Genomic DNA, 25,259 nt, shown 5'->3' with positions numbered 1-25,259 from the left:
TGGCGGCGAGTGAAACTCGGAAACACGTCGGGCATGAACACAAATCTTTTGAATTTCTAAACTCTGAACTTTTCTAGTTGCTTGAGCAGAAAATCAGCATTCGGAGTCTAAATAGAAACAACAAATAGCCCATTTTCGTGTCCTTATCGAGTTAGAGTGAGAGCTGTGAACTCAGTGCCTCAGTCATGCCGCCTGGGCCTGTACAAATTGTCCAGCCGGAGCCCAACAATAAGGTGAGCGCACTAGCTTGTTCACGTTAATGAAGCGTTGGAAATAGTTGCCTGCAATAATTATTTAGATGATTCGTTTGAAACATGTAACCAGTAGTTATTTCCATGTATGTTTCGCATTGAATTGATCAGTAAATGTCAGCCTCTTGATGTGTCTAACGGTAGCCATGATTAGCTAACTTAGTTAGCTTTGCTAGCTGCAGTGAGGTCGCCAACGAAGTTATATAAGTATATAATTAACGTTGACCCATTTAATCGTACTTACTTTTTGTGTGCATGATGGGATTTCTTTGTTGATATAACCTTATTGTACGTTGTTACTTTCAGTCGTAAGGGTTGAAAATATTTACACATTTACAATGTGTAAACCATGTGTGTATTAAGTTACTACCAGACCAATGAAGTGTCACTCGAAGATTGATAGTCATTCTGTAAAAAACCTCACTTCTGTAAAAATAACCTCAATTTCATTTCAGCCAGAAGAAGCTATCGTTAAAGATGACACTCCAGCAACGAAACCCATCGTCGGGATAATCTACCCACCTCCCGAGGTCCGAAACATCGTTGACAAGACGGCGAGTTTCGTAGCCAGGTCTGTTGTCAAAGCTAGATTCTGTAATGAGTGAAGTAGCCCACAATTTTGGTGTTGCTCACGACATCTACTTTGTTCATATTGCAGGAATGGACCAGAGTTCGAGGCCAGGATCCGTCAGAACGAGATAAACAACCCTAAGTTCAACTTCCTGAACCCCAATGACCCCTACCATGCCTACTATCGCCACAAAGTCAACGAGTTCAAGGAGGGCAAGGCCCAGGAGCCGTCTGCAGCCGTGCCCAAAGTCATGCAGCAGCAGGCTTTGCAACAGTCCTCTCAGCAGCTACCACAGAAGGTCAGCCTTGCACTGGACATCCATAGCCAGTCGTCCTCTGCCCTGGGCATCCATAGCCAGTCATCCTCTGCCCTGGGCATCCATAGCCAGTTGTTCCCTGGACATCCATAGTCATTCTCTCCATGCCACTAGTAGGCTGGTGTCACAGAGAATAGTTGTTGTTTGTCTCCCATTCAAGTTTCTACCGGTCAGATTGTACTGGAACTAGCGAGAGTTCTCCTGATGTGCTCTGTCTCGTGCAGGTCCAAGCGCAGGTCATTCAGGAGACTGTGGTGCCCAAGGAGCCGCCTCCAGAGTTCGAGTTCATCGCCGACCCGCCGTCCATCTCGGCCTTCGACCTGGACGTGGTCAAGCTGACCGCCCAGTTCGTGGCGAGGAACGGCCGGCAGTTCCTGACCCAGCTGATGCAGAAGGAGCAGCGGAACTACCAGTTCGACTTCCTGCGGCCTCAACACAGCCTCTTCAACTACTTCACCAAGCTGGTGGAGCAGTACACCAAGGTACACACACACACACACACACTCTCCTACGGCCTCAACACAGCCTCTTCAACAACTTCAGCGCGCACACACACACACACACCAGTGTTTCCCATACAATAATAATAATAATAATAAGCTTTATTTGTATAGCACCTTTCATACACAGAATGCAGCTCAAAGTGCTTTACATTTGAAGCATGTAACACAATAATAGTCAGTCAGTCATTATCAATCACTTTTCTTCATTGCTGGGGCTGTTTATGATTCACTCAGCAACATATCAAAAATATAGAAAATGACGTCATAAGACTGGCAGCCTGATAAGCCAAATTGACTTATTTGTGGCGGCCCACCACAATATCAACATTGACCACATCCACACAATGATTTTCCAGGTTGTACTAAATTGTGCTTAAATCTGGTTAGAATCATAACCACACTGCAGTAATTTGTTAAACTGTTGCATTCAGGTTAATTCTGCAAATGTACCACCACAAATAGAATTCAATTCTGTGGGAAACACTGCACATTCACACTGCAGTACACACACACACACACACACACACTCACACTGCAACCCACCTAAAGGTCTCCTGCTGTTTTGTGTTCTAGGTTCTGATCCCACCTACACCTAAAGGTCTCCTGCTGTTTTGTGTTCTAGGTTCTGATCCTGCTGTTTTGTGTTCTAGGTTCTGATCCTGCTGTTTTGTGTTCTAGGTTCTGATCCCACCTAAAGGTCTCCTGCTGAAGCTGAAGAAGGAAGCAGAGAACCCACGAGAGGTTCTGGATCAGGTGAGATGTTGGACAGCGCTGCCCTTATTGAGTTGATCTATTGATTGGTTATTTTAAATGATTGACTTTTGGCATGAAATAGCCACAGGTACTGATGTGTCTTTAAAGCAAACATAACTGACTTGACCAAGGTTTATAATAACATGAGTTTTATGATAATAGTAGTAAAAGTACTGTTATTATAAAACTACTACTATTATAAAACTACTACTATTATAAAACTACTGTTATATACTGTGTGCTCCTCAGGTGCGCTACCGTGTGGAGTTTGTGTGTGTGTGTATGTAGTCACCTGTGTGTGTGTGTGTGTGTGTGTTCTTCTCCGGTGCCACCTACGGTGTGTGTGTGTAGTCACCTGTGTTATTATTCGTGTATGTAGTCACCTGTATGTGTGTGTGTTCTTCCTCAGGTGCACTACCGTGTGTGTGTGTGTGTAGTCACCTGTGTGTGTGTGTATGTAGTCACCTGTATGTGTGTGTGTTCTTCCTCAGGTGCACTACCGTGTGGAGTTTGTATGTGTGTTTGTGTAGTCATCTGTGTGTGTGTGTGTTCTTCCTCAGGTGCGCTACCGTGTGGAGTTTGTGTGTGTGTATGTAGTCACCTGTGTGTGTGTGTGTGTGTTCTTCCTCAGGTGCGCTACCGTGTGGAGTTTGTGTGTGTGTATGTAGTCACCTGTGTGTGTGTTCCTCAGGTGCTCAGGTCGCTACGTGTGTGGGTGTGCATTAGTCACCTGTGTGTGTGTTCTTCCTCAGGTGTGTATGTAGTCACCTGTGTGTGTGTTCTTCCTCAGGTGCGCTACCGTGTGGAGTTTGTGTGTGTGTGTGTATGTAGTCACCTGTGTGTGTGTTCTTCCTCAGTTGCGCTACCGTGTGGAGTTTGTGTGTGTGTGTGTGTGTGTGTGTATATGTAGTCACCTGTGTGTGTGTGTGTGTGTGTGTGTGTTCTTCCTCAGGTGCGCTACCGTGTGGAGTGGGCGAAATTCAAGGCGGAGAGGAAAGAAGAGGAGGAGGAGGAAGCGAGGAGAAAAGGAAGCGTGTAGGCGTCGCGCATAGATCGACTAGCTTGAGGACTTTGTTATTTGTGGAAACGGTGGACTTCCAGCCCAACGAGCAAGGTGAAGTGTGCGGCCGCTCTGCCGCTCTGAGGCGTCTCGTTCCTCTGTCAGCGCCCTCCTCTGTTCCGCTCTGGTGCCGTAGTGTCAGTTCTCCAGCGCCCTCCTCTGTTCCGCTCTGGTAGTGTCAGTTCTCCAGCGCCTCCTCTGTTCCGCTCTGGTAGTGTCAGTTCTCCAGCGCCCTCCTCTGTTCCGCTCTGATGCCGTAGTGTCAGTTCTCCAGCGCCCTCCTCTGTTCCGCTCTGGTGCCGTAGTGTCAGTTCTCAGCCTCTTCTGTTCGCTCTGATGCGTGAGTGTCAGTTCTCCAGCGCCCTCCCTCTGTTCCGCTCTGGTGTTCAGTTCTCAGCGCCCTCTCTGTTCTAAGCTCTGGTGCCTGAGTGTCGAGTTCTCCAGCCCTCTTCTGTTCTCTGATGCCGTAGTGTCCAGTTCTCCAGCGCCTCCTCTGTTTAAAACTCTGGTAGTGTCAGTTCTCCAGCCCTTCTGTTCGGCTCTGTTAAAGCCAGTGTCAGTTCTCCAGCCTCTTCTTCCATTCTCTGGTGCTGTAGTGTCGGATCTCCAGCCCTCTTCTGTTCTGCTTCTGGTAGTGTCAGTTCTCCAGCCTCAGTTCTCCACGCCTCCTCTGTTCCGGCTTCTGGTGTCAGAGGTGTCAGTTCTCCAGCCTCTTCTTCACCCGGGCCTGATGCCGTGAGTGTCAGTTCTCCAGCCTCTGTTCCGCCTCTGGTAGTGTCAGTTCTCCAGCGCCCTCTTCTGTTCCGCTCTGGTGCTGTAGTGTCAGTTCTCCAGCGCCCTCTTCTGTTCTGCTCTGGTAGTGTCAGTTCTCCAGCGCCCTCTTCTGTTCTGCTCTGGTAGTGTCAGTTCTCCAGCGCCCTCTTCTGTTCTGCTCTGGTAGTGTCAGTTCTCCAGCGCCCTCTTCTGTTCCGCTCTGACCAAGGGGGCAGGCGAATTCCTGGAAGTAGAAGAATCGACGTAGGCTGGAGGGACCACCTCTCTGCTAACTCCCATAGAAGCCCATTCATTCTAGGATTTTTTTGAAATACCATAACTTCATATAACATATATCCCGTGCCGATATTGTAGCTTCTGTGTAATCCACATAAACACTACAAAGGCAAAACAGACTCCACTACCTCGTCCGTAACGTTGGTTACCCGTTAAGAAGAATGGCTAGCTTGTTCGGTTGGAGGGTTAGCTTTTGGCGTAATCTCTCTTTCGCCCGTGGGGAGATAACCCGTTATTGTTTGGATAAAACTCTCAGTCCACCTTACTGTCTATGACGGTAACTCATAAGCAAAACCCATACCGACCCATTATGTTAAGGTAAAGCCAAAGATCCTTCATTACTAGCTCGCTTTAACCCTCTCTGGTAAAGCATTACACAGAGGCAACCTAATAATAATAAAAAAAAGTAAACCTATTTTTTTTTAAAACAGCACTAATCATTACAGAGGTTTTGACGGATTGACCGTGGGTCGGGAAAAGTGGAAAAGAAGATTAGCTTCAAGGCTATAACTTTTTTGTTTTTTGTTGACTGTTTTGAAATGATCATGTATGGTAGCTTCAACATTAACACGACTTGGTGAAGGATGATATTAATAATAATACATAAATAAATGTTTAACTTTGATGACTTTGAAGCGAAGGAAGTGTGAGAAGAATTTCTGTGTAGCCTATCTATCATATGAGTTACAAGATTCAGTTCTATGGCTAACGTCCACGAAGTTAAGTGTGAGTCTCTTAGTAGCCTACTGGGGGGGACCAACTGAAAAATGCGTTCTATTTGACTCCAGTGCCCCTCCCATTGAAAGCGGCCAGAGTCTGTTAAGTCCATTTCTTTTTTTTTTTACTGTCTATGGCTCTGATGCCGTAGTGTCAGTTCTCCAGCGCCCTCTTCTGTTCCACTCTGGTAGTGTCAGTTCTCCAGCGCCCTCCTCTGTTCCGCTCTGGTGCCGTAGTGTCAGTTCTCCAGCGCCCTCTTCTGTTCTGCTCTGGTGCCGTAGTGTCAGTTCTCCAGCGCCCTCTTCTGTTCCGCTCTGGTAGTGTCAGTTCTCCATCGTGTCATATCGCTAGATGAGTACATACTCATACTAAGGTGTTACATACTGATACTGAACTTAGACATTTTTATAGATTTGGAACGGTTCAGATATATTAAATATTTATAATGTCTCAGCTCAACTCTGTTAAGTCCCAAAAGTGTGCACCCCAGGATGAGCTAAGGAGCTGCGTGGTGCCATGTGTGTTAGAAAAGACCCTGTAGTGACCTCGTGTGGTGACCTCGTGTGGTGACCTCGTGTGGTGACCTCTTGTGGTGACCTCGTGTGGTGACCTGTAGCAGAGACGGTTGATAAAGCGAGACGATTCATAAGAGGGTAAATTCTGGCACGTTGTGACGTGGGGTTTGAAGCTGTCACGCCCATTTAGGAGTCTAGCGGGAGGTCCAGTGTCTATGTATTCCTATGGGAGAAATGAACATGTTCACGGAATATGACCAATCCCTTAGCCCTACATTCAGCCATGTAAGTTTTGAACCCATTTTCTAGAAGCCACATGTCTCCCTAACATTCCGACATTGAAATTGTATTTTCCAACGAAACAAATAAAAGACAAAAATAGCTTTGTTTGTGATCGGTCACTGTCTCCTCAAAGCTCTGGTGCACAGCCACCTGTTCTCAGAGGCTCTAGACTCAGAGATGGTTGATAAACTAACCTAACATATTTTTGCTAGAACTAGTAGACTACCACAAAGTTGCTGAACATATGTTATTTCAGGTTTGTTTGCAACAATATATAAGTTTAACCAAAGTTCTTAGCTGCTAGCTAGCTAGCGAACATTCCCATTCACTTTCCGTTTACTGTGCTAACGTTAGCTAGCTAGCTAGCTAGCTTGGTTAACGGGGCAAAATGAAATTATTCATTCCGTGTCCGAAAGAGTGTTTCATTGGCATCACATACAAACAATGACTGTAAAATAGTATACAAAATTATATGTATATGTTATTCAGAGAAAAGTTTATGTTTTGACACGCCTATTTAGGAGTCCGGAACTAGTGCCATTTCGTTCCATTGGTGAATCCTCTTATGATTCATCTTAGTTAACTATAGAATCTTTGCCTGTAGTGACCTCGTGTGGTGACCTGGTGTGGTGACCTGGTGTGGTGACCTCTTGTGGTGTTTGTCCTGCGCAGGTAACTTCCCTCCCCCCACCACTCCTGAGGAGCTGGGTGCGCGGCTGCTGATCCAGGAGCGCTATGAGAAGTACGGGGAGAGTGAGGAGGTGGAGATGGAGGTGGAGAGTGAGGACGAGGACGAGGAGCGCCAGGGCCGCGAGGAGGGACACGCCGCACAGCCCGACCAGGACACGCAGCTGCAGGACATGGACGAGGTCAGACCCCAACCCTCTATCTAGTATGTAATCAGTAATGTGACCAGGACACTCAGCTGCAGGGACATGGGCCGAGGTCCAACCCAACCCTCTATCTGGTATGTAATCAGTAATGTGACCAGGACATGGACGGAGGTCCAGAACCCAACCCTCTATCTGGTATGTAATCAGTAATGTGACCAGGACACAGCTGCAGGAAGGACATGGATGAGGTCCCAGAACCCTCTATCTAGTATGTAATCAGTAATGTGACCAGGACACTCAGCTGCGGGACATGGAGGAGGAGTCAGTATGAATCACCTTCATCAGTAATGTGACCGGGACGCAGCTGCAGGACATGGGCGAGGTCAGACCCACAGTAATGTGACCAGGACACTCAGCTGCAGGACATGGACGAGGTCAGACCCCAACCCTCTATCTAGTATGTAATCAGTAATGTGACCAGGACACTCAGCTGCAGGACATGGACGAGGTCAGAACCCAACCCTCTATCTAGTATGTAATCAGTAATGTGACCAGGACACTCAGCTGCAGGACATGGAGGAGGTCAGTATGAATCACCTTCATCAGTAATGTGACCAGGACATGGACGAGGTCAGAACCCAACCCTCTATCTAGTATGTAATCAGTAATGTGACCAGGACACAGCTGCAGGACATGGATGAGGTCAGAACCCAACCTCTATCTAGTATGTAATCAGTAATGTGACCAGGACACTTAGCTGCAGGACATGGAGGAGGTCAGTATGAATCACCTTCATCAGTAATGTGACCAGGACACTTAGCTGCAGGACATGGATGAGGTCAGAACCCAACCTCTATCTAGTATGTAATCAGTAATGTGACCAGGACACAGCTGCAGGACATGGATGAGGTCAGAACCCAACCTCTATCTAGTATGTAATCAGTAATGTGACCAGGACACTCAGCTGCAGGACATGGATGAGGTCAGAACCCAACCTCTATCTAGTATGTAATCAGTAATGTGACCAGGACACTCAGCTGCAGGACATGGATGAGGTCAGAACCCAACCTCTATCTAGTATGTAATCAGTAATGTGACCAGGACACTTAGCTGCAGGACATGGAGGAGGTCAGTATGAATCACCTTCATCAGTAATGTGACCAGGACACTCAGCTGCAGGACATGGAGGAGGTCAGTGAAGGCAGGACATGGACGCAGGTCAGACCCCAACCCTCTATCTAGTATGTAATCAGTAATGTGACCAGGACACTCAGCTGCAGGACATGGACGAGGTCAGAACCCAACCCTCTATCTAGTATGTAATCAGTAATGTGACCAGGACATGGACGAGGTCAGAACCCAACCCTCTATCTAGTATGTAATCAGTAATGTGACCAGGACACAGCTGCAGGACATGGATGAGGTCAGAACCCAACCCTCTATCTAGTATGTAATCAGTAATGTGACCAGGACACTCAGCTGCAGGACATGGAGGAGGTCAGTATGAATCACCTTCATCAGTAATGTGACCAGGACACTTAGCTGCAGGACATGGACGAGGTCAGACCCACACCAGCGCGATAACACGGGGTTCTACGATAGCACGGGGTTCTAAACCAGCCATAACACGGGGGTTCTAAACCAGCGCGATAATAGAGGGGTTCTAAACCAGCGCCATAACACAGGGGTTCTCTAACCAGCGCGATAACATGCGGGTTCTCCGACCCCCGTGAATCACCTTCATCAGTAATGTGTCCTTCATTATTTGTAAACTGAAGAAGGCAAAGTGAATAAGATTCGGAACTTAGAGTCCATCGTGCCCTTATACTCATCATGAAATGACCGTTTCAGGATCTAGCGCAGCTCTAAATTAGGTCATATTCACTTCTAATGGTCATATTCAGTTCTAATGGTCAATTCTAATGGTCATATTTGTGTGATGTGTGATGCCTGGCGTTGTGTTGCGTTGTGCTGTTGGCAGGGTTCGGATGAGGAGGACGACGGCATGAAGGCTCCGCTGCCCCCAGACAACCCCATGCCCCCCCCACTGCCCCCCACCCCCGACCACGTCATCATCCGCAAGGACTACGACCCCAAGGGTGAGAGGTCACGCCGTTACCATGACAATCACAAGCAGTCAGTACTCGTGGTGGCAAAAGCTAACCTGTTTTACTCTCTCTCCCTCTCTCCTTGTTTTACTCATCCTTCCTCTCTCTATCTCTCTCTCTCTCTATCTCTCTTTTTTCTCTTTTCTTGTTGTTACTCTCCCTTACACTCACACTCGTGCCCACACACACACACACACGCTGGCGGGTGCAGCCTCTAAGCCGCAGCCCTCTGTGTCTGCTCCTGACGAGTACCTGATCTCCCCCATCACTGGCGAGCGCATCCAGGCCAGTAAGATGCAGGAGCACATGCGCATCGGCCTGCTGGACCCCCGCTGGCTGGAGCAGCGCGGATCGCGAGCCCGGCGCCGGTGCCAGGTGGAGGATTCCAGGTGTACGCCCGCCTGACATCGAGAGAGCAGCCTGAAGCAGCTGGCCGAGAGGCGTACCGACATCTTCGGCGTGGAGGAGACAGCCATCGGCAAGAAGATCGGCGAGGAGGAGATCCAGAAACCCGAGGAGAAGGTGAGTGGGACAGAACCAGGGACCAGGACCAGGGGGGTCCAATCGGCCGTTTGGGGTGGACAGGACCAGGACCGGCCGTTTGGGGGGGACAGGACCGGGGCCCGGCCGTTTGGGGTGGACAGGACCGGGGCTCGGGGGGTCCAAGCGGCCGTTCGGGGTGGGGATTGCTGATATAATCAGGGTTCCCACGGGTCATGGAATTTCTGGAATATCATGGAATTTTGTGAAGTCCATTCCGGACAAAGGGAATTTAAACTTGGGGAAATACATTAATGCAAATATATGTCCATGCAGAATTGAGTTTACCAGCTAACCAGCTAGCCCTTCACCTCAGTACTGCTAGAGAGCATTGCTCTCACTGTTTTGGGTTCCTCAGTACTGCTAGAGAGTATTGCTCACTGTTGGGTTCCTCAGTATTGCTAGAGAGTATTGCTCTTTTGTTTCATGGCGAGTGCAGACCCAGATTTTCTCACACACCCATAAACCGTGTTCTAATCCTGTTCTCTGGATGTTCTCCCTGTGCGTGTGCGTGTGTGTGTGTGTGTAGGTGACGTGGGATGGGCACTCTGGCAGCATGGCGCGTACCCAGCAGGCAGCGCAGGCCAACATCACGCTGCAGGAGCAGATCGAGGCCATCCACAAGGCCAAGGGGCTGGTGCAGGAGGACGACTCCAAGGACAAGATCGGCCCCAGCAAGCCCCACGAGGGGCAGTCCCAGGGCATGCTGCCCACGCCGTCCATCCCACCCAGCATGCCCAAACCCTCACCACCAGCCCCGCGCAACACACACACCGTGAGTACAGCACACACACACACACACCGTGAGTACAGCACACACACACACACACCGTGAGTACAGCACACACACACACACACCGTGAGTACAGCACGCACACACACACACACACACACACACCGCGAGTACGCCGACCGCGGGGAGTACAGTTAGCCGGTTTGAATAATAATACTGCCACCGCAGGCTGGTAGCACGTTATTTGCCACGACACACACACACCGCGGAGTACAGCACGCATTAATACGTTTACGCACCGAGTACAGCACACAATAATACACCGTGAGTACAGCACACAAACACACCGTGAGCACAGCACACACACACACCGTGGTCTGGCACACACACACACACCGCGGAGTACAGCACACACACACACCGTGAGTACAGCACACACACACACACACCGTGAGTACAGCACACACACACACACCGTGAGTACAGCACACACACACACCGTGAGTCTGGCACACACACACACACCGTGGTCTGGCACACGCGCACTTGCGCAGATTGGGGATCGCGGTACCTGGACACTTGCCGTTGGACGCTAGTACACACACACACGTGTAGTGCAGCACACACACACACGCAGGTGAATTCTGTACACGCAGGTGGTGCAGCACACACACACCCGTTGAATCAGGCAGAACGCATGCGCACACACCTGCGGAGTACAGCACACAAACACACCGTGAGCACAGCACACACACACACACACCGTGAGTACAGCACACACACACACCGTGAGTACAGCACACACACACACACACCGTGAGTACAGCACACACACACACACACCGTGAGTACAGCACACACACACACCGTGAGTACAGCACACACACACACACACCGTGAGTACAGCACACACACACACACACACAACACAATACACCGCAGGAGTACAGCACACACACACACACACCGCGGAGTACAGCAATAATAATAATACAATAATAATCCGCGGAGTACAGCACACACACACACACACCGTGAGTACAGCACACACACACACACACCGCGAGTACAGCACACCAATAAAATAATACACCGCGAGTACAGCACAAAACACACACCGGGAGTACAGCAACACACACACACACACCGGAGTACAGCACAAAACACACACACCGCGGAGTACAGCACACAAACACACCGCGAGTACAGCACACACACACACACACCGGAGTAATACCACACACACACACACACAGTACAATCAAACACACCGTGAGCACAGCACACACACACACACACCGTGAGTACAGCACACACACACACACACACCGTGAGTACAACACACACCGTGAGTACAGCACACACACACACACACCGTGAGTAGAGCAGAGCACGCACGCACACACACACGCAAAAATGCATCTTAGCTGAACGCTAATCCAGTTGCTAATGCAAGTGCACAGGATGGCTGTGTGATGCTTTTAAAGTAAGAATGCCTAAATGTGTGTGTTTGTGCATCAAGGCAGGGCTCTACTGTGCGCCCATTTCACATGTGAGTAAAAATGATTTCGGCGCACTGGTGCGAATGACTTCTAACCATGTCAATGTTTGTCTATAAAATACACCGCACATTGAGAAACATTACTTGTGCGAATCATAGATTCACATCGCGAATGCAGCATAAAAGCTACACCTCCCATCAACGTTAGCAGTTTCGCAACGTTAGCAGTTTCGCAACGTTTACCTTTATGGTGACTCACTAGTCACTTCTACCAAATTGAAGGGCAGAAAAAGCGTAAAGTTTGACTAGCCAGCCAGGACGCCCAGTAGAACTCATTTCTTCAGTCCACAGAATTCATTAGGAAAATGTAAATGTACCAACAACGAAGAAAGATAGAGGAGGAGCAGGATGATCTGAGAATGCAGTGAGAGAAGGAAAGGTAACGTGCCTTTTAGCCCAGTTAACGGATCGGCTGCAATATTCAAAATATAGCCGTAGCAAACGGGCAAAAGTAGCCTCTTAAAAAATGTATATTTTAAAAATAAACAATATGTAAGAGGTTATTGCTGTGTAGGCCTACTTAACTTCTGCAGTAGTAAAGGGAAGAAATGTAAACAGTTTAGTGTCGCTTGTTTAAGTGCAAACTGCCTTGCGCGGCACATGAGTGGCATTTGGCTTTGTTGGCATCCACTGTGGTAAAAATAAAGTATTAATCCACAAAGAGGCAAAAAGTATCCCACAGGCAAGTTGACCGTACGGCAGAGTACAAATCTTTATTCACGACGCCGGAGACAGGTTACAAACACACACAAGGCATCCCAGGCAAGCATGAGAGCAACAGGTCTGTTGTAGACAAAGTCTTACCGTTATTTATAGGACTAAACAGGGTATTCTTGACCAATTACGTAGAATAAAGAAAAAACAGTTGTCATCATAAAGAAAGCTAATTAGAAGACAAGCTAATTAGAAGACAAGCTGGTGCTACTCCAGACTCTAGGGAGGTTGACCTTGGATGTCACAGCTACGAGAAAACCATAATAACTGAGATCATCCATGTAATGTCTACATTTTCATGCTTAAGTGTAGAGGTGTACGCACATCTATATTGATTCTACAGGTGCTGGGTACTACAAATACTGAGTGAAACAAAAGAAAAGATATCTGCAAACTGTTTCTAAAGCTCCCAGTTTAATGGTGGGTGATGCACAACGTTTTGACCACTCAGGTCTTCATCAGGTGTGGATATCTTTTCTTTTGTTTTACTTGTCTTGCTTGTCACTTGAGGGGAAACCTTAAGCTTTTAAATAGCTAGCGTAATCAGCTAATCGATGCTGTTCAGTGGCCAGCTATTGGGAGACAAAAGGACTCAATTTGGCCCAGAAACCATCATGGTGGTGTGGATGATGTAGCTGTCATGATTATCGTGTTGTGGATGATGTCGCTGTCATGATTACCGTGTTGTGGATGATGTCGCTGTCATGATTATCGTGGTGTGGATGATGTCGCTGTCGTGCTGTGGATGATGTAGCTGTCATGATTATCGTGCTGTGGATGATGTAGCTGTCATGATTATCGTGCTGTGGATGATGTCGCTGTCATGATTATCGTGCTGTGGATGATGTCGCTGTCATGATTATCGTGCTGTGGATGATGTCGCTGTCATGATTATCGTGCTGTGGATGATGTCGTGGTGTGGATGATGTAGCTGTCATGATTATCGTGTTGTGGATGATGTCGCTGTCATGATTGGAGTTGAGAGGGAGTTCTCCAAATCAAAAGGGAGGAGCCGTATCTCTTGGTAATCATGCTAGCACCATAGATGGTACGCTTCTGTTTCTGAAGTGATGCTCAAAGATCCTTCTGTGTGACCTGTGTAGCGTTACGTGAGACGGCCAGTCACCAGCCGCTTCAGATCTCTTCACACATTTATTATGACCGCCGCGCAGCGAAGCCGGGGTACACGAAACTTGGTGGGCATGTAACCCCACATGGATAGCATGGAACCATCGTTTTTCGTTTTGATCTGTAGCCCCCGCTGGACTGGACCCCGAAAGGAGGGTAGGGCAGACACAGTTTTCTGTGAATATCTCGAAAACCGTGAGGGTTTAGGAGGACCATTTTTTTTTGTATGTTGATCTCAAGGGGCCATGTCAACCTATTCCATAACCACTCTCATTTCATGTATAGCGCCACCTAGTTAAACACAAAAAAAAGTAAAAATGAGGTGTTGTAATTGAAGGTATCTGTGACCTAACATAGTCAAAACTGCACGAAATTGGAAGTGTAGGATCATTATGACACCCTCTGTATGCACGCCAAGTTTTGTGGAATTCGCTCATGGGGGGCCACACAATAAATTAATTTATGTTACTATACACCAACTGGCCTGTAGGCTGCCGGAGACAGTTTTCTGTGAATATCTCGAGAACCGTGGGGGCCTAGGAGGTCCACCTTTTTATGTATGTTGGTCTTAAGGGGCATGTCAACCCATCCCATTACCACTTATTTCATGTATAGCCCACCTAGTTAAAAAATAAAAAAGCAAAAAAAATTAGGTGTTTTCATCACAATATCTCTGGCTGACAAGGTCAAAACTGCACGAAATTAAAAGTGTAGGATCATTATGACGCCCTCGAATGCATGCCAAGTTTTGTGTACTTTCGCTCATGGGGGCCTTACAATAAAATAATTTATGTGTACATTTAGTGACGACACCAACAAAGGATTCCCCGACACTGAAAGACCGGGTACACAAAACTTGGTGGGCATGTACCCCCACATGGATAGCATGGAACCGTCATTCTTCGCTTTGATCTGTAGCCCCCCCTGGACTGGACCCCGAAAGGAGGGTAGGGCGACACAGTTCTCTGTGAATATCTTGAGAACTGTAGGGCCTAGGATGACCAATTTTTTCCGTGATGTTTGCCTCCAGGGGTCATGTTAACCCATTCCATGTGCACACATGTGCATAAACAGATACACACGCACACATACATTTACAGTAATCATAATGTATGACACATACTCACACAGTAGACATGTACGCATGCATGCACATGCACAAACACACATACGCAGGCAAACACACAAGCACGCACATACACACACACACACACACACACCCACACACAAAACATAAATTTGTACACGCACACCTGCACACAATTCATGAATTTTTCCGCCATCTACTCCCTGAATTTTTTGGTCATTGATACCGGGACACCAACCACCGGGTACATGAAATTTGGTGGGTATGTAGCCCCACTAGACTTTTACGGAAAATTTCATTTCGCCCCCCGCCGATACATAATTACAAATTCAGTAGGGATTAAAAGAAAGCCAAAATAAATATTCATCATCATCATCATGGCTGCATTTTCAGTATTGGCCAGAAGTAGTCGCTTTGTCCACTAGATGGCGATCGCTGCAGTGAGACGAAATTTTGTTGGAAGTTAAAAGTGGGTTGGAAAAACAATGGACGCTTCATACAAGGACTGTAATTTACCGCAGCGAACATCTAATAAGGATAGGACGATGTTCACATGAAGTGTAATTCCCATTTCTTCTTGAAGCCGAAATAAATCTGAGGATGTTTATCGGACATGCTTGGTTTTACTGCAGGCACGTTAATCTTGTAATATCAATAAGGACCTAGGTAATGTTACCGTTAGCGTTGGTTGAGTGATGGAGGCATTTGATTTATTGCATAAGTAGAAAACTATAAATGCGGTTATACCAAGCAAATGTATAGCAGCACTGTTTGTATCTTTCGACTGTCATTGCACGTGCTACAAAAATCATTCTGTGCAATGGAAGATTTACCAACGCTATACACGGTCTGATACAGTTTTGCCTATACATGCGCGGAGACTGAGGCGCCTGTTTATTTTGTTTTAAGTGCGGCAGGGTGTGAGAGGGGAATCGATGTGCTTTGATTACAGCTTGGTAGTTGTAGTCTGTGAAATTTAAAAGCATGTGTGTGTGAAGTATCCAAACAATGACACCTTCATTTCATTATGGCTGCTTTAGCAAAACACCTTAAGCTACTGTGTAGTGGGTCCCATTTAGAAGTGGCTACTTCATTCGGCGCTTTCCTTGACTCATGGAGCTGCGTGGAATGTTATTACAACTTTTCACCCACGATATGACAGTTTAAGTCCGCTTGATACTGTAAGGCGTAAAGCCATTGGTTTCAAAGGAGATTTTATTTGTGTCGCCAGCATAGCCTATTGACAATTTATGTTGTCATTAGGCCTACCTTATAATCCTACCTGTAGCTTAGGGAAGCTAACAGCTTTCTATTAGGATCTAGTTTGTTAGTTACCATTTTGTCATAACTCCCTGATGCATTTTTGCATTTAGAATAGCCAGAGCGTGTATATCTCAATCGAAAATTAAACAATATTGGGTGCCTATGGACTAGGCTGGGTGAACCCAGCCTGATCTGCCCCCCTATTTATTTTTTTGATTTCTTAAAAGATTGAGCTTGGTCTGATGAAAGCCAGACTAGCCATGGACCTCAGTTAAACAATGCAAGGGAACATGAATCAGCCTATATTTGCACTAACAATAACGGACAAAAGCTCTTTGGCCCGTTAAAATGTGTATGAACAGTCTAGCGACGCATTTCATCAAGGCCCATTTGGACATGTCAGTTATTTGCACCACTGGTTAGATGTAAAACAGCATTTCGTTTCAGACTAGGCTACTGTTACTTAATTTGTGCATTAACAATAACGTTTCAGACTACTGTTACTTAATTTCTGCATTGACAATAAAGTATTACATGAAGATGACTAAAATCTTATGTAGAAGAAGAAACATTCACAAAAAATCCATCCATCCAAAAATGACCTTTGTTTTTGATAGCTGTTGAAAACGGCATGGAACTGACCGAGATGTTTTTGTTTAAAAATACATAAAATATCTATAAATAAATATAAATAAATAAATAACATTATGCTGATGCCTTTTGCTTTTCCCAAATACAATGTAGCCTACAAGTGTAAGTGACCTTTCATCAATCCAGTTGCAATGGATGAACTGTGATGAACTGCCCTACTTGTGATTGTTTAGAGATTTTAAAGGTTTTATAACAATGCTACATCTTCTTTGGCTATTCTACAATCTATTCACCTTTTCAGCACCAGTAGGCTACTTTCTGTGCAGCCGCTTTTACACACTCAGGCATGCCAAACGAGCATACACAAAAGTTTCAAGAGTGGGGGATGGAGTAAAATATGGAGACAAATTGAAGTGTGATTTATTTTCGCGGAACGGATGTACAGGACTGAGCGGCGGTCATATTTTGTACCACTATGCGGTACATCTAGTTTCTTTAGCTATCAGAATGGACGCCTCGCTTGACCAATAGGGCAGCTGAAAGCAATCCGTTGGTCCACCCCAGCGTTGTAGAGTTGAATTGTAAATAGTTCAAATGCATCTCTCTGCTGTGTAGAGTTGAGTAGAATTAAATTAAATGAAATTAAAATGCAACACGCTCAGGTGTATGTAAAGTTGAATAGAATTAGATTGTAGGCAGTTAAAACACATCTCATTTGTGTGTAGTGTTAGTCAGACTGTACAATGCTAAAACCCATCTCATGTGTGTAGTGTTAGTCAGACTGTACAATGCTAAAACCCATCTCATGTGTGTAGTGTTAGTCAGACTGTACAATGCTAAAACCCATCTCATGTGTGTAGTGTTAGTCAGACTGTACAATGCTAAAACCCATCTCATGTGTGTAGTGTTAGTCAGACTGTACAATGCTAAAACCCATCTCATGTGTGTAGTGTTAATCAGACTGTACAATGCTAAAACCCATCTCATGTGTGTAGTGTTAGTCAGACTGTACAATGCTAAAACCCATCTCACGTGTGCAGTGTTAGTCAGACTGTACAATGCTAAAACCCATCTCATGTGTGCAGTGTTAGTCAGACTGTACAATGCTAAAACCCATCTCATGTGTGTAGTGTTAGTCAGACTGTACAATGCTAAAACCCATCTCACGTGTGTAGTGTTAGTCAGACTGTACAATGCTAAAACCCATCTCACGTGTGCAGTGTTAGTCAGACTGTACAATGCTAAAACCCATCTCACGTGTGTAGTGTTAGTCAGACTGTACAATGCTAAAACCCATCTCACGTGTGTAGTGTTAGTCAGACTGTACAATGCTAAAACCCATCTCACGTGTGTAGTGTTAGTCAGACTGTACAATGCATGTGTGTAGTGTTAGTCAGACTGTACAATGCTAAAACCCATCTCACGTGTTGAAGAGTGAGATTGTAAAAGTATCTATGTGTCTAGATGCCCCAGCTGGTGCGCACCACTCTGCTGTCGGCCGTGTGAGTGTGAGTGTGTGTGTGTGTGTGTGTGTGTGTGTGTGTGTGTGTGTGTGTGTGATGTAAAGTATCTATCTTATCTACCCAGTTGCCCCAGCCGGTGCGCACCACTCTGCTGTCGGCCGTGTGTGTGTGTGTGGTGTAAAGTATCTATCTTATCTACCCAGTTGCCCCAGCCGGTGCGCACCACTCTGCTGTCGGCCGTGCCAGTGTTGCCCCGCCCCCCCATGGCGCCCGTGGTGCGTCTTGCCCCGGGGCAGGTGCTGACCCCCATGCCCCCCATGCTGCACACGCCCCGCATCAACGTGGTGCCCATGCCACCCTCCGGACCCCACATCATGACCCCCAGACCCCCGCCCATGGTGGTGCCCACAGGTGAGTTTTACACACACACACACACACATGTACACGCACACAGGCACGCACGCACACAGGCACACACACACACACATGTGCATGCACGCACACACACACCATATTCAGATTTTCTTACAGGCCCACACACACCATTCCCATAATGGTCAGATGCCTCTACACATTAGTCAAATGTCCACCAGGGGGTGCTGTGAATGTTTCAGCACAGTAGTGCTGCTGCTACTCAAATCTGTACCCAGATATCCAACTAGTGTGTGCTGCTGACTATGGTTTAGTGTAGCTGTAGGTTCTGTAGTTAAATCTCTCGTTCTTCTCTCCTCCTCCTTCTCTCCTCCTCCTCTCCTCTCCATCCTCTCCTCCTCCTCCTCTTCCTACTCCTCTTCCTCCTCCTCCTCCTCCTCCTCTTTTCCCCTTCTCTCCTCCTCTCCTCCTCCTTTCCTCCTCCTCCTCTCCTCCTCCTTTCCTCCTCCTCTCATCCTCCTCCTTCTCTCCATCCTCTCCTCCTCCTCTTCCTCCTCCTCTTCCTCCTCCCCTCCTCCTCTTTTCCCCTTCTCTCCTCCTCCTCTCCTCTCCATCCTCTCCTCCTCCTCCTCCTCTTCCTCTTCATCCTCTTCCTCCTCCTCTTCCTCCTCCTCCTCCTCCTCTTTTCCCCTTCTCTCTTCCTCTCCTCCTCCTTTCCTCTTCTCCTCCTTTCCTCCTCTTCTCCTCCTCTCATCCTTTCCTCCTCTTCTCCTCCTCTCATCCTCCTCCTTCTCTCCATCCTCTCTTTCTCCTCCTCCTCCTCCTCCAGCGTTTGTTCCTGCCCCCCCCGTGCCCCAGCCCCCCAGCTCCTCTGCGGCCCCCATGCCCCCTGCCCACCCCCCCCCTCCTCACGAGGACGAGCCCGTCAGCAAGAAGATGAAGACCGAGGACAACCTGATACCAGAGGAGGAGTACCTGCGCAGGAACAAGGTACGCACGCACGCACACACACACACACACACACACACACACACACACACACACACACACACTTAGCTTGACACTATATATACCCTCAGAATAACTTTTTAGAAAAGCAAACACACAATCTCATTGCCAATAGGCGTTATGCATTAATGCAAATGAGACTCGTACGCAGAAGAAGAAAAGTAGAATGCTACTCTGACCTCTGAGTGGGCCTGACCTGAGCTTGGCTAACACCTGACCACACCTGAGCTGAGCTGAGCTTGGCTAACACCACACCTGACCTGAGTTTGGCTAACACCACACCTGAGCTGACCTGAGCTGAGCTTAGCTTGGCTAACACCTGACCACACCTGACCTGAGCTTGGCTAACACCTGACCTGACCTAAGCTTGGCTAACACCACACCTGACCTGAGCTGAGCTTGGCTAACACCACACCTGACCTGAGCTTGGCTAACACCACACCTGACCTGAGCTGAGCTTGGCTAACAACGGTCTATATAAACGGTCAAATCAACTTTATTTATATAGCACATTTCACGTGACAAGCACAAACCCAATGGCTAACCCTTTAGCCTTTATTGGCCTCTTGCTTGCACACACACACATTCTCTCTCTCTGTGTTTACAGCCTTAATAAGTAGTTTCATGTTTTTGTCACAAATAATGTGACTCATTTGAGCCATATTTCCATCCCTCAGTATCAAAAGCCAAAGACATCAGAACACCATCAGATCACACAGCTCAGCTCATTCCAATGATGCTGCACCAGTGCAGGCACACACACACACACATACATACACACACACGCCTGCACACAGGCAATTCATTTCCCTCATGTTAGTGTAGGGCCACTGATTTGGGTGCTGTTTCAGTGCAGCAGGTTGTGTTGGCAAAGCTGTATCACAGGAGGGTAGAATAGAGGATCTCTTTGAGAATGCATCACCTAACTATCACTCTCTTCTCTCCCCCCTCTCTCTCCTCCTCTCTCTCTCTCTCTCTCTCTCCCCCCCTCTTCTCTCAGGGTCCTGTCACAGTGAAAGTTCAGGTCCCAAACATGCAGGACAAGACGGAATGGAAACTGAGTGGACAGATCCTCAGCTTTACCGTTCCTCTCACAGACCAGGTAAGACACACGCACACACACACACGCACATATATACACACACGCACACACAAACAAAACCTTTCATATTTCATTCTCGGGTGTACAATTCAGGGCAGCCCTGATTTTCGATGTGGCCAAAATACAAACACACACCTAACCACACACACACACATGCGCGCAGGGTTGGGTCAGATTACTTTGAAATGTAATCCATTACTGACTACAAATTACATGGTAATTTTTGTAATCAGTAACGTAATCAGTTGGATTACCAAAAACATGTAACGTAATCTGATTACTTTAGGATTACTCTTAGATTACTTCAATGAATATGTCCATTAAGTAAAAGACACCAACACAGAATTGATGAAAGAATTTTTCTCCACTCTTCTCCAAACATGCACAACTCCGCTTAACCTTTATAAGGGCACAGCTGGACAAAGAATTTAGATTTCGCTGGATTTTTTTGACCCAGGGACATGGCCTGAGATTGGCATTAAAAAGGAAGCATTAAACCCAAATGACACCATGTCCATTTCAATTGTGGGGGTGAGGAAATTATTATTTTGGGATGTTTTTCAACCAGGGGGACCTGGTGACTTTCTCAAAGTAAACAGTAACACTAAAACAAGAGGCTACATTAAGATTAGGAGGAAAAGATCAGGCAGTGTGCTGAGACACCTGCCCCAATAGTATGTAAGTTAGTAAGTAAGTATATATTTTGATCCTGTGAGGGACATTTGGTCTCTGCATTTATCCCAATCCGTGAATTAGTGAAGTCGAACCGGCAAGCCCAATTGCCGAAGCCCTAACCAGTAGGCCATGGCTGCACCAAAAGGCAGCATTTGAACATTAAACCACACAATGATCCAAAACAAACAGCCAAACAAGGCAAGAATTGGTTAACAGAGAACAATATCAACATTTTAGAGCGGACCTCAATCCGTCAAAAAAGTGAGCACAAGGCCAAAGTGATGGCAAATAATCGTTCCTGCCTCAAAACCCAGATTGCTGCTAAAAAGGTGCAGTCTACTATCATTGTGGAGACATAAAGAGGCTTGGTGGGTATTATGAACCATTTTGAGAGCTGTGGTGGTAAATAAAGATGTTTCCAGTGATTGTTTAAAAAGGGTATGAATAATTTTGGGAAACGAAGGAGTGCGCACACATTACAGGAGTGCAGGTGCTGGACCCAAAAAAGTAACTGAGAAGAAATAATAAAGGTCCACACACTGATTGAAGCTCCCAAACGTGGATTTATTTGCACAAAAATAAATGTGCACAAAAATAAATGTGCACAAAAATAAATGTGCAAATAAATCCACGTTTGGGAGCTTCAATCAGTGTGTGGACCTTTATTATTTCTTCTTTATGAATAATTTTGAACACGCAATCATAAAAATGTTAAAGTTAAAAACACTTTTTTTTTTTTTTATTCCATGTTTTTACCACATTGTCTTGCAACCTTTTGGCATGTCCAAGTGTAATTTTAAGTAAGAACAAACATATTGGTCAAGAAAAAATCAATATTTGCCAGGGGTATGAATAATTTTGTTCTTAACTATATCTTAAAAAAGTCTAAAGTGAACGTCCTAATTAAATTAAAAGATAGCTAGGCTATCATAAAGTTGCATTGTTTGCATGATAAAATGTAATCAGGTAATCCCCAACAATGTAACTGTAATCTGATTACACAATTTTTTTATTGTAATCTGGGCTGATTATAGTTACTTGATTTTTGTAATCTGATTACGTAATCCAGATTACATGTAATCCATTATTACCCAACCCTGCATACGCGCACGCACGCATTTTCGATGTAGCCAAAATACAAACATAAAATGGGCCGTGACCCTGCGAAATGAGTCCGGTGTCGCGGAATTTTATTTATTTTTTTCTTTCAAAATTTCATTTGTTCAATTCCGCTCAGCCAACTCAGAGATATTGGCCACAATGTGAAAGCTATCCTCGTCTTAGCAAAAAAACACGTTTTGAGAAAATCGGCTTTAAAGTTTGAAGTGTAAATGATCTTTGGCTACTTTGGAGAACGGACAGCAGAGATTGACAGCGACAGCAACAGCAAAGACGATGAGCAATCAGATGGGACGTGGTCAGATGCTGGTGAAGATGTAGGCATACCTGTCGTTTCAACTGAACCAGCAGCCGACATTCAGAATCTCTATCGTTTAATCCAAAAAGATCCGAACTACACAGCGCAGCTTCTAAATGCTCCATTCGTGCAGGCAATGAAAACTCGTGAGGCATTTCTAGCCTATAACTTGTGAGGTAGCCTATAATGTTCGATCAACTTCTGAAGATGACAAGGACAACAATAACCTAATGATTAATGCATAATGTTTTTGTTTTTAAATAGGCCGCCAACTCCATAACAAATTCAATCTGACCAATCGGGAGCAATCTCCGCGAGGGATCTGGTCAGCAACAACTGTTGGTGGCTGTTTCTTCTGCTAAATCTCTTGGCTAAAATAGAAAATTTTTCAGAATAATTACGAGTATGATGACCGTCTTGAAGAGGTCAAAGGCCAAAACACGATGTTATCAGACCAAAGAAAACGGAAACTTTCCTGTTCTCACGTACAGCAAGCGTCTGAACGAGGAAGAAATATGTCTTCCTATACATTTGGCCTTCAAAAACATATTTCTAGGTCGTTTTACAGTAAGATATGTCAATGAGTGATAGATAAGCTGCAGTTAGCAAGATTTTTTTGATATTCACTGAAACCGACACTGCTCCGACAGAACAACATAAATCAGCCAGTTTTAGAAAAGAGCCTGTAATTTGTTTTGCAAAAATCCACAGCTCCTGGTTCTTCTGGTCCAATCAGAGCGGGGCTGTGTGAGATCTGACTGTCAATCACAGTCTGGTGCGCACTGACGAGCACAAACTCGATGAGAGGGTGCTCGGTGGTAGTGGGGGAGGGGCATGAGAGTTGTAAACATTCAACATTTTGGCTAAGTCCCCTCAATCTGTCAGACTTGCCAATTGCAGCTTTAAGGAATGTGTTTGGTGAAATTAGAAAATACACATTGTAGTTATTTTTGGACCCTCTCTGCATTCAAATCGCTATATCTCGACCCTCTCTGCGTTCAAATCGATATCTCGACTCATTTCGTCGTGGCACGCCGCAAATAATAAATTCCTGGACCTCTTGCTTCTCTTTGACACACACACACACACACAAACCAAGCCATTCACACACCCCTAGTGTGTGTACACATGCTCGCATACACACACACTCCCTGCCTGCAGTCATCCTGGGCATCTGTGCTTTCTCCTCCTCTGGTATGTTTTGATGCGAGCGGCGTCTTGACAGGCTCTCATTTGTTTGACCCTCCAGGTGTCAGTCATCAAGGTTAAGATCCACGAGGCCACGGGGATGCCTGCCGGCAAGCAGAAGCTCCAGTATGAGGTAACTCCTAGAGGGCTAACTAGCAGCTCCTAGAGGGCTAACTAGCAGTGGACAGCTCCTAGAGGGCGAACTAACAGCTCCTAGAGGGCTAACTAGCAGCTACTAGAGGGCTAACTAACAGCTAGCTAGCAGCTACTAGAGGGCTAACTAGCAGTGGACAGCTCCTAGAGGGCTAACTAGCAGCTCCTAGAGGGCTAACTAACAGCATGACTGGGCGCCATGTTTTTCATATCCCTCATTTTCTGTCATTCTCTCACTTTTATCCCTTAATCTCTTGCTCTTTCGCTCACATGTGCAGTCTCTTCCAATCTATCTTGTTCTCTCTCTCCCTCTGTCTGTGCGTACCACTAACAGTGTATGTCTCTCCTCAGGGTATCTTCATTAAAGACTCCAACTCTCTGGCTTACTACAACATGAGCAACGGCTCCATCATCCACCTGGCCCTGAAGGAGAGAGGAGGGAGGAAGAAGTGAGCTGTGCCCAGCTTCCGGAACCTTACGCAGCGTTCTGGAGCCTTCAGCAAGGTTCAGCAGCCATCATGATTGGTTTTGCTGTAGTGCGAGAGGATTATTTGCCCTGTTCCACTGCCCTAATTTGCCCTGTTCCACTACCCTAATTTGCCCTGTTCCACTACCCTAAGTTCCTTGCTTTGGTTGTTTTCTCACCCGGGATTCCTGTTAATCTGTAGACCTCCTGGCACAATGGATTCTGTCAGATGTTTTTAAGGATGTACATCACCATGTTGAAAACTCTTACTAGTCGTAAAAAGTGTGTATTGGACTTTGTTGACCATTTGTTTTTAAAGCTTTGATTTCTAGAAGTGGATTAGTTACATAATTACTATGATTACTTGAGGACAAATTCCAAATTGTAATGCTGAAATAATCCACAAACATAGGTTCTAGAAATAGACATTTGCCTTTTTGGAAAAGCTTTAGTGGGTCTCATTTGCGCACAAAGCGTCTCCTCTTGGGTTTGGCATTTACATCGGTCAAGCTGATAGTTACATCATTGAAAGGAAGTCGTCCAAAACCACAAGAATAATGTAAGAACATGGTGTAAATATTACAACTGGAGAGTTTATTCAACACACACACACACGCTGATGTGAAATCAAGTCCGTATGACCAAAACAAGAATGTTTCAACTTGTGTACAATCTGCCCAAGTTTGGTTGTGGTACCTAGTTAAGATTAAAGACATTAGTGCAACTATATGGCATCCTCTTCATTGTCCATGTTCAGTAGGATTCTTCAATCTGTTTTTGGTTGCTGAAGATGAATAACCATTAAACAAATCAGAAAAAATAAATAGTGTTTGGCAGTA

The 25,259-nt window shown here is 46.1% G+C and overlaps 1 protein-coding gene across 1 annotated transcript; it reads left to right on the top strand.

The window, feature by feature from the left end:
- On the top strand, positions 1-25,259 carry sf3a1 (splicing factor 3a, subunit 1). The gene is given in 16 exon segments (XM_048243274.1): positions 1-233; positions 707-822; positions 910-1,120; positions 1,363-1,620; positions 2,320-2,394; positions 3,347-3,433; positions 3,436-3,508; positions 6,691-6,887; positions 8,833-8,950; positions 9,171-9,481; positions 10,029-10,274; positions 18,243-18,450; positions 19,241-19,401; positions 20,420-20,521; positions 23,863-23,934; positions 24,306-25,259. Coding segments are annotated over 16 exon segments (2,385 nt in total). The 5' UTR covers positions 1-185; the 3' UTR covers positions 24,408-25,259.

This window comes from Alosa alosa, chromosome 5, assembly GCF_017589495.1.
Source record: "Alosa alosa isolate M-15738 ecotype Scorff River chromosome 5, AALO_Geno_1.1, whole genome shotgun sequence".
In the NCBI taxonomy this organism is placed as follows: Eukaryota; Metazoa; Chordata; class Actinopteri; order Clupeiformes; family Clupeidae; genus Alosa; species Alosa alosa.
Note: the sequence above shows the minus strand (reverse complement) of the source record. Positions and strands in the feature narration are given on the sequence as shown.